This window comes from Nicotiana sylvestris, chromosome 12, assembly GCF_000393655.2.
Source record: "Nicotiana sylvestris chromosome 12, ASM39365v2, whole genome shotgun sequence".
Taxonomy (NCBI): Eukaryota; Viridiplantae; Streptophyta; class Magnoliopsida; order Solanales; family Solanaceae; genus Nicotiana; species Nicotiana sylvestris.
In genome coordinates, this window is record NC_091068.1 from 22,921,737 (window position 1) to 22,932,142 (window position 10,406).

The 10,406-nt window shown below is 36.4% G+C and overlaps 1 protein-coding gene across 2 annotated transcripts; it reads left to right on the forward strand.

The window, feature by feature from the left end:
- Positions 1 to 5,025: 5,025 nt before the first annotated feature.
- On the forward strand, positions 5,026 to 10,381 carry LOC104225432 (DNA-directed RNA polymerases II and IV subunit 5A-like). Of its 2 annotated transcripts, none has more exons than XM_009777217.2 (5): positions 5,026 to 5,147; positions 5,898 to 6,105; positions 7,710 to 7,889; positions 9,811 to 9,924; positions 10,181 to 10,381. In XM_009777217.2, the coding sequence occupies exons 2-5, from the start codon at positions 5,905 to 5,907 to the stop codon at positions 10,304 to 10,306; spliced, it is 621 nt and encodes a 206-aa protein (XP_009775519.1). In that variant the 5' UTR covers positions 5,026 to 5,147; positions 5,898 to 5,904; the 3' UTR covers positions 10,307 to 10,381. The 2 variants fall into 2 exon arrangements, with proteins under 2 accessions (XP_009775519.1, XP_009775520.1); XM_009777218.2 differs by having other exon boundaries at positions 5,040 to 5,147; positions 5,895 to 6,105.
- The last annotated feature ends 25 nt before the right edge of the window (positions 10,382 to 10,406 follow it).

A 10,406-nucleotide genomic window follows, 5' to 3' on the forward strand; every position in this document is an offset into this window, starting at 1 on the left:
ACCAAACCATACTTGGTTTGGTCCGAATCTGACCAAGGAAGCATGAACCCCGGATCTGAGTTTTGGAAATTTTTGTAGTTCTTCGTCACTGGTTCATACCGGTTCAACCGAAGAGATTAAGGTCTAATGGACTTTAATCAAAGTGTTTCTCATCTGATAAACACTTCGATTAAAGTCCATTCAGCCTTAAGAAAGGTCTGTCCGAATCCGAGTCAAGGTTTTGATTTTTCAAAGATTTGAGGTGAGTCTTGTTTTCTTTTCTTTATTTTTGTTTTAGTCCATGTGATTTGTTTTTAAAAAGTCTGTTCATATTTGTTTTAATTTTACCAACTTCTGTTTGTCCACTTTGCCTGAACTTCTGTTTGTTTGAATGAGTATTTCTATTTGCCCTGATAATGTGTATGTAAGTGGTGTGCAATTAGCTGATTCTCAACATTGAACTGATCAATTGGCTTCTCGAGCACCACTTTGCTTAGCCAGTGCAATTCAAATCATATGTCGATACTGTTGAATGTTTGATTTTTGGTTACGGTTGTATGTGTTATGATTAATATAGTCGAGTCGACATATGTCGTCAATTAGTTTCAACTGTCCGAACAATAACAAATCGACTTGCTTCTGTTGAACATTTGCCTGAATCAATTAAGAACCAAGTCCAGTTACTTATAGTTGTTAATATGATTTCAGAAACCTAAGGCTTGGTCTGTTAATTGAAATCTGAGTTGATGGCATGTGCACTTGTGCACAGCATGTGCATTGTGCACAGCCTGTTTTCCTGCATAAGAAGGCTTTTGATTTTAAAAATTGTTTGACAGCATATGCTGTCAGATATATTCTACTGCCCATACTTGCTTTTAGTTAATAAAATGGGAAAGATAAGTCTGCCAGGAAATGTTGATGGGGTTATATACTTAAATAACTAATTGGAATCTAAAAATGAAAAAAGGGCACATGGGAGGGGTACTGTGAGATTCTAAAGAGGCTGTTTAAAAGGAGTAATGTGAAGGCTGATAAGGGGTACATAGAGAGACACCTAAGAAAATATACAGGATTAGAGGTGAGAGAACCCTGGAGATTTGAGAAGAGAAAAGACACACACACTGTGAGGAATTTTTGAAAGAGAGAGTGGAAATACATACAGATATATACACACAGACAGGAATAGATAGAGGGAGGATAACACAGGAAAGAGGAACTGCATCTTTTCCTCTTTGTCTTGATTCTCATCTGGCCGGATTTCCCTGTTCCATATCATTTCTCCTAAGTTCTGTTTGAGATTTTTAGTTGTGTGTAGCATCAGTGCATCCCCAGATCTGTTTTTCGCCAAAATTTTGATTCATATTACTGGGAACTTGCCACACCCTGTCATCTTTCATTGGTTCCAGCTGCATCTTGCACGGGGATTCTGCTTTCTATCTGGTTACCTGCTGTTGCTGCTGCTATTTTGGTTTTCTGCTGCTGCTGACTTTCTGCTTCACTTCTTCTTTGCATTTCAGTATTCAGTGTTTTTCCAGGTACACATTTCAAATCCCACTTTGGTGTTAACTGTAACAGTTCAAAAGCATGAAATGAAAGGAGTTCTTGAAGAAGATTCAGATGTCTGTTTTGTACTGCTTGTGATACACTGATCTCTGTTGTATAAATTGATTAGTGTAATTCAGTAGTGAAAGATTAGTTAGACAATACTTAATCAAGTTTAGCTTTTGCATCTTAGTTTCTAGTTGTTTGCTAAGTACAAGATGTAATAGTATAATATATAGAAGGTGTGGATAATTGGCATAGAACTTTCGACTGGTTTCCCATCAAATAATGACATGTATAAGATAGAATATTTCCACCTACACAATAATGTTCTGTGTTATTTTCTTTCCATTTATCAAGACCGTTAGGCAACATATAGGTACATGTTCGAATCCCCATTAGTAACAATGCCTAGCATTCAATTTCCTTAACCTAGCTTAAATAAGTCTAGTTAAGCTCGATTCGAGGAAATGTTCGAATTAAGTATTGCATTCCATCCATCTCCATATAGCTTTTTTGTTCAACCAAAATATTTCGTAAGGTATGGCGTCTTTTCATTTTTATAAGTGATTAGAAATTGATAGTAATTCGGTTTTTTATATTTCAATTAGCATACATCTTTCCTTCTTCTATTTCTGGAAACGAAAACAATAAGAAATGTAGTCATTGTAGGTTTTATTTTTTTTAAAGAGACGAGCCTCGCCAAATAAAAAGAAAAAATGCAAATTGCGGGGCCTTCAACAACTAATCATAATATTTAGAATTCGGGCTAGGCCGTTTAGTGAATCTCATGGCCTTCTCAGAAATAGTAATGCGTTAGACCCTTCAGGCGCGGCTTAATTAGATTACATTCTTAAATTCGGGTGCGCATTTATGTGACCCAAATTCAAATCTCAATGGAGTCGAAATGTGTTAACAACTACGGGTGCATTGATTGTGACGTGGTTCGAGATGCATTTTCACGACGTTGCAATTCTATAAAAATAAATGATAATAATAAAAGCGGTTTAAACTTAATAAAAGCACGTAAGTCATAACATGTATTTAAATCAGATATTTAGCCATTATAACAATTTAAGCGACCGTGCTAGAACCACGGGATTCGAGGGTGCCTAACACCTTCCCTCGGGTCAACAGAATTCCTTACTTAGAATTTCTGGTTCGCAGACTTCATTTGGAAAAGTCTAAAATTTCCTCGATTTGGGATTCAAGATAAACCGGTGACTTGGGACACCAAAAGCCAAACCTTTCCCAAGTGGCGACTCTGAATTAAATAAATAATCCCATTTCGAATATTGTCACTTAAATTGGAAAAACTCCACCCGCGCATTTAACCCTTCGGGGCCGGGCGCGCAAAAAGGAGGTGTGACAGCGGTAGTAAGAGTGCTCATGATCGATAGATATGATTAGGCAAAGATATACAGAACATAACAGGAAAAGCTTCCATCAATAGGGGAAATCACAACCTTAGATCTTTATTTTATTTGTTTACAACTCAATCATAGTTAACTTTTAGTTTATTTAACTTTATTCAGTTATAGTTCATAAAAATATCACCAAGTGCTATTCAAAATATCTGGGAAGTTGATTACGGAGAATTCAGTGAGTCTAACAAAAGTAATTGGTAGGTTAATTTCCTGTGGGATTCGACTCTGGGCTAAATACCCGGATTATATTTGCAACGACCGCTTGTCTTTTTTATAAGACATAGTTGGGCGTGATCATAAAGTAATTGAGCTGTCAATCATGCTAAATATCATGTTTAGGCTTTATACTGATATTGTTTGTACCTATAGTGGTTATTTCTTATTGTCATCTCATTGATATTTTGTACTCAGTCATATTCATGCATTCATATCGTATCTCAGTTTCAGCTGTTGTTGTTGATGCATCATATCATTGTTATCGGGCTAGTTTCATGACATTTGAGCCCATGAGCGAGACTAGAGAGAATGATGACTGAGTGAGGCCGACGACCTGATTGTGAGGATATAAATTTATATATAGATCGGGTTGCAAGCCGCAACGATATATGGATCGGGTTGCACGCCGCAGTGATATACAGATCAGGCTGCACGCCGCAATGATATATGGATCGGGTTGCACGCCGGATCGATATATGGATCGGGTTGCACGCCGCAGTGATATATGGATCGAGCTATACGCCGCGGCGATATATGGATCAGGCTGCACGCCACAACAATATTGGGTCGGGCTGCACGCCGCAACAATATAGCACTTGGGCTATAGGAGCCCCTCCGGAGTCTGTACACCCCAGTGAGCACAGTCGACTATATATATATATATATAGATCGGCTGCACGCCGCAATAGTTATCAGCGTTGAGTGATTTAGTGTGCTGAGTATTGAGCTTAGTAAGAGAGGATGCAACGTAATGAGATTGAGTACTCTAAGAGTGTGAGTACATGTTTCATCTCTGAGATACATGACATTCACATGCATACATGACATACATGCATAGAGATGCATTCTTTCTCATGCTATATAGTATCACGTCATTCATGACTTATTATATACATTGATATATGGGTATGGAGAGGCACTTTATACTTGTTATTTGTAAAGAAAATGAAACATTTTATTTATTATGGAAAGGATATTTGAAAAATTACAGTTTCAAACTTACTCGTACTTTTGGCATTTTCGGTAAGAGATTTGGGAATTTTCTTTCACTGAGATATTTGAAAAGCATGACCATTTTCTGGAACTGTGAACGAGCTGAGTATTTTACTTTTGAGATATCTCTTTTATACTTGCACTTATGTTGTTATGACCTGTTATGGAAATATTGGCTTTGGACCCGATCCTGTGTTAGCTCGTCACTGCTTTCAATCTAAGGTTAAGTTTGTTACTTTTTGAGTACATGGGGTCGGTTGTACTCATACTGCACTTCCTATACAGTGCGTGCAGATCCCGGGTGCCGATGTTGCTACGTTCGATGGTTGCTGGATTTGAAGGTGTACTCGCGTTCCTGCTATAGCTGCCTCTTGTTCACGGTAGCCTTAGACTATAAAATTTTGTTTGTGTACTTTCAAACAGACTGTGTGATTGTTCTATTGTTGCTTTGTAAACTCCATTCGTAGAAACTCATGATTTGTACTACCAGTCCTTGGGAAATGTATAAGATTTAGATAATTCTCTTATTTAATTATTTTATTAAGTTAAATGAAACTGAATAATTGTTAATTGACTTACCTAACGGGTTGGGTTAGATGCTATCACAACTGATAGATTTTGGGTCATGACACCTATACTATAATGAAATGGACAATATTTTTCCATGTTCTTATCATTCCCTCAATCGTACCATAGGCAAGGTACTACAACATCACAACTAGAAACTCCTATAACAAGTTTTACCACCCAGACAACGGTACAACAAGCAGAAAAAGTGAGACTATACGTGCACTTGCCCGCTAAGCTGTAACTAATTTACATTTTTACCCGTGACTATATAAGATCATCTTTAGGCTTTAAAAACCCTACTAGAGTTCGCTAGTTTGCTCCATTCAATAGCTAGTGGAGCGCCAAAACTACTCCATTTTCGAGCTTCTTCTCTTCTTTCATGGAATTTTAGAATTATCTCCTGGTTTTTCATATCTTGAGGCAAGTACTCTGTCACAGCTTCCACTTTCTTTATTATTTTCAAATTTTATGAATTACGTTGTCTTTTATAACCTTAGGTGTTAGACCTTTGAATGACGACTAGTAGTATTAATTAGTGCCCATTGCATTACTAGTCTGTTGTGCAATTAAAATTGGAAAAAATCTGATTTTGATCTTATATATCCTGTAATTTCAATCTTGATTTGGTGAAAACTGGAACCTTCTATCTGAATGTATTCTGGAAAATTTGGGTAGATACACAGCTTATGAAATTTTGGATAGATAATACATTAACATATATAATTTTTTCTGTTAAGTCGATTACTCTAATAATGTAAATGATCATCATTCACTGGACTTCATGCGATACTAGTCTGCAAAAAAAGTGAGAATTTGTTAAACTGTCTAATACATTTGATCTTTGTTTTACGATGATCTTTGCCCAAACCGATAACTGACCAATAATCGCTAAAATCAATACCCAATCTGCCGATATCTTATCGGTTTAGGGTTTAGGGTTTGTTAACACCTTGGTATATTAAAAAACTGATTAATCGAACCAATAATTACTTAAACCGGCCCGCTGATAAGCTGCCCAATTGCTGGAGGATGGGGCCTTTAGCTAAGGGAGTCGAAGAAAGGGGAGGATTGGATCTTGTCTGATGTGTTCTCAGTGTATAACCTCTAACTAGGAGTTTTACCATATTCTTTACTTATAAATGCATTCTTTCTAATTTTTGAATTTAGTAGGGAAAAGATGACTCTATCAGAAGAGGAGCTCTCAAGACTTTTCAGAGTTCGTAAGACACTGATGGAAATGTTAGCTGATAGGGGCTACCTTGTGGGAGAGTTTGAGATAAATATGTCAAAACATCAGTTCCTTCAGAAGTATGGTGACAACATGAAGAGAGAAGACCTTGTAATTCAGAAAGCCAAGCGCAACAACAGCTCTGAGCAGGTGTGTGCTCTTTCAATTTCTTTCTTGCCTAATTTTAACTAAGGCATTTGCACAATAGTGGCATAAGATGGTTTAAATGGAGTAACGTGGTCAGTGAGGATGCTTATAGCCGATCCTAACTTGTTTGGGACTGAGGCTTAGTTGTTGTCGTTGTTGCCTAATTTAAGTAAGGTTACTGTCACTTTATTTGCAGCCCTTTCTTGTCTAAGGATTTTACTCTTCCCTTAAATTGATGAATGTTTCGTGGTTTTACTTGTCAGCAATAAATTTGAACTTTTCCAGGTTTTTTGGGTTAAGTCATCCTTTTCTACTAGTATGTCAGTTTACTCTGTCAGTTTAACTGAGGATTTCATTCAGATAGTGACGACGATTAAGGGTATCTTGTCATTGCTGTAATAGATGCTCTCAACACTGTCGCGTCAACATAACATAGTTATATTTAGCACAAACATTATGCATTAAGGCTGTCTATATCATGGTAGATTTCTTTTTTTTAAAAATATAAAGGTTCTGTAAACGAAAAACTGTTGCAGCAAACAGAGTTCCCATAATGGCAATATTTAATGTAGTAGCATGTTTTCTCTGCATAAGTAATTGCTTATCTTGATTTCTAATTTGATGCACTAGTCATAATTAAGTGATCAGTAAAAGGTCCCATCAAAATTTTATTTTCTTATTGTTTTAGAAATCAGCAAAGTGTATTTTTTGAAGGATACACCAGCAATAACTATGCCCCAATCTCAAGCTAGATGGGGTCGGTAGTATGTATCCTTATTATCCATGTCACTCTATTTGGACGTATTTTTTTATGGATATAACAACGAATTCAATGTTGGACTTGTTCACAACAAAAAGGAAAAATATCGGTGCATTTAATTTTGTTCTGTTGACATCTGAATAATACAGGCTGGAGGATATTTTTGCTCTCTGATTCCAAGTGACTCGACAATAAAGTGATTTGGAGAAAATGTATGATGAAATGGGCAAAGGTTAATTAGTAAAAAAATCTAAATATCTGTACGAACCCCCTCCACCCCCACCCTTAATATCAAGAAAAAAGGCACTAGATAGGGGGAAAGAATGTCTATATTTTTTGAAATGGAAAGGGATATCTTTTCAGTTTGTAGTTCAATAATGGAAAATAATATGCATGTAGTTCAGAATGCAGGAACACTAAAGTAGGGAATTGGAGTTGTAGTTGTGTTTGCAACTCTACCGTGCATCGCTAAATGTAAGGTTACAATCTCATTGGAGGCTCTTCCCGCATCTTCCTTTCCCTCCCCACCCCACTTTTCACTGGCATCCAACACCAAATGTTTCTAAATTGCTCAACATGAAAGCAACAAACTTTTGTAAAAATGTGTAAAAAGGTTTTGTAATAAATATAGTAACCAATGAAACAGCTGTTGGGTAATATGATGTGACCATTTGTCCTTTGAATCTGTTTTGGTGTGTGTGTAGTTTGACAATTCTCAGATATTTCTAGCTACTTCAGTTTTCAGTATTTGAGTTTCTTGTGTTTCGCTAAGGCATTATTTGCTCATAATGTGTAAAAAGTTAATGCAAAATTCTCACAGAAATTATTTGCTACCCATGTGAATCAGATATATGTGTTCTTTCCAGAGGAGGCAAAGGTTGGTGTTAAGACAATGAAAACTTATACAGAACGCATGAAAAAAGAAGATGTCTTCCAAGCAATCTTGGTTGTACAACAAAATTTGACTCCCTTTGCTCGTACTTGCATAAGTGAAATATCCACAAAATTTCACTTGGAGGTTTTCCAGGTGATTACTCTACTATTTCTACTTAAAGTTTGTCCTTACTACTTGAATGGAGGATTGAAATTGTTATGAAATAGCTGAGGAGCTTAGTTCACTCCTAGTGTTTAATCATTTTACTTTTTGTACCTTTTGATATTTGGTTTCTTCGATTTTGGACTAACTATTATTCACTTGAGCACCTGACGCTACTCAAGTAGTAGGACCACCAAAACCAGAGGCACAACATGTTATTATGATTTGCAACCATTTACATTTTGATAAGGGGATTATCTGGTAGGAGTACGAAATTTATGAGGTACATTATGTTATTATGAATTGCAACCATTTACGTTTTGATAAGGGGATTATCTAGTATGAAATTTATCAGTTTGTCTTCTTTTGTTTGCTTGCTGGTTGTTTTCAACATTGTAAATATTTATTCTTGTTTTAATTGTGGGGGGGGGGGGTAACTCTTTCTGCTATAATAAAGAGGGTCAATATTGCATCAAAACGGCATTGATCATTATTAGAATGGTGCTGCCACTTCATGTTACCCTAGATATGTCTTCTGAACGAGAAGTTTGTTGTCTGGCATTTCTCACAATTAGTGTCGTTCTTATTCTTTGGGGTGAGAGGGGGAGGGGGACACTTCAGTTATTCGTTTCACTGCAGAAGTTTTTGAAATTCATTGGGCTTCCAATTTGCTGTTATCTTGCATGACTAATGCAATTGGATTGCATGACTAGAGCAATCCAATTGGTCTGCTATACTAAGAGTGGTGACAGCTCATTATGAAAGAGTTATCATTGAGACTCTGAATTGGTAATGAGAATTGAATCTACACTAGGTTGAATTTTTTGAGATTTAGGAATCTGATTATGTTATGTAAGTTGCAAATGGTTGATACACCCTGGAAAGAAAGTCTTCGATGTGTGGCCTAGCTTTTGAAAATTTTATATCTAAAATATCCTCATCCAAACATCAGATTGATATCCAGAATCATCAAATCAAAGTCTATGTTAAACAAGAGTCTTTTGACTAGTTCTTAATAGAATTCGTCTAATCACTTTCAAGATATTGCTTATTACAAAGTTTGGAGGGAGATATTGGTGTCTATACCACCGAGTGTCGAAGCTAAAAGCAGCAGATTTCTATAAAAAAATTACTTGATCTTGGTCTCCAAAGTTCACCAGACCTTGAATCTGATTAGGACAAGACCTTTCCATTTGAGGACATTTTCAAGCTTCAGAAGGATAGATGTTCAATTTCTCTCTAGAATTTGAATAAAAGTGCAAGATCCCAAATGTCAAGTTTAAGAAATCCAATTCCTGAGAACAGTACAGGAAAGTGCGGCAAATTTGGGACTGACCTTCAACAGTTTTGAAGCCACCTACTGTGTGCAAGTATATCCAATATTCCTAGCAGCCGTAATGGGCTACCAACTCTATGCCACTGCCAGAAAGCAGTTAAAAGGACAGGCTGCTAAGGGAATCCCGACTCGGTTACAGCTAAAATGATGATGGAAATTAAAAGTGGATTATTCATGTATAAGAGGAAATAAAATATCTTATATACCATTATTAATTATTCCAGCTTTAGACAACCAATACTTGACTGCATAAGCCACAAGATAATGGCTTAAGACCATTATGCATTATACGAGCCAATCGACATTCTGTTCAGAATGACTTTACATATACTTTTTCAAAACAATCTGTTCAGACTGATGTGCCTCTTCATGTCATTCAAGGCTGGTTGGGTTTTGACAGAGGGTGATTCTACTGGAATTTTCACTCATATAAAGGGTTATTTGGTATTCCTCTTTTTCATTTTTGTGTGTTGCGGGTTACATTTCTGTTTTAGTTGCTTTATGTGATTGATAACTATCTATTAGATAGTAAAAAATGGTGTTTAAAATCACCGTGATGTGTGTTTAATGTTTCAGGAAGCAGAATTGTTGGTAAACATAAAAAATCATGTTCTAGTTCCTGAGCACCAGCCACTTACTCCTGAAGAAAAGAAAACCTTGTTGGAACGATATACAGTGAAAGAAACACAGGTTCGTGTTGATAATATTATTTGCACTGTTAAACTTTTGACCTCATATAATACACTAAAGACCAGGAGATACGTGATGCTTGCAAATTTTTTTAAGGCATGTTATCTTTTGCTTCTTGTTTTTGGCTGATTGTTTTATTCCTATTATCTTGATTAGCCCTGCCACTGTGATTTATGCTCGTAAGACAGGTGTGGTTGGTTACTATCATCAGTTTTCTATGTAATCGAGTGCCTAACAATTTCTTCTGTTAAAACAGCTTCCTCGAATTCAGATCACTGATCCTATTGCGAGATATTATGGGCTAAAACGTGGCCAAGTCGTGAAGATTATCAGACCAAGTGAGACTGCAGGCCGTTACATTACTTATCGATATGTGGTTTGAATTAGTTTTTGATGTTTTCACCAGTTGAAATGTAAAGCAGTGACCAGAAAAGTCAAGTGATGCGGTTGTTTGTTATTTGCTTTTTCTTCTTTGAAGGGCT

What these genes read in the sequence shown, in the direction of transcription:
- LOC104225432 (XM_009777217.2), top strand. Translation starts at nt 5,905, where the DNA reads ATGACTCTATCAGAAGAGGAGCTCTCAAGACTTTTCAGAGTTCGTAAG. An exon ending in GCAACAACAGCTCTGAGCAG is followed by an intron (nt 6,106 to 7,709) that starts GTGTGTGCTCTT and finishes CATGTGAATCAG; the next exon opens with ATATATGTGTTCTTTCCAGA. An exon ending in ATACAGTGAAAGAAACACAG is followed by an intron (nt 9,925 to 10,180) that starts GTTCGTGTTGAT and finishes CTGTTAAAACAG; the next exon opens with CTTCCTCGAATTCAGATCAC.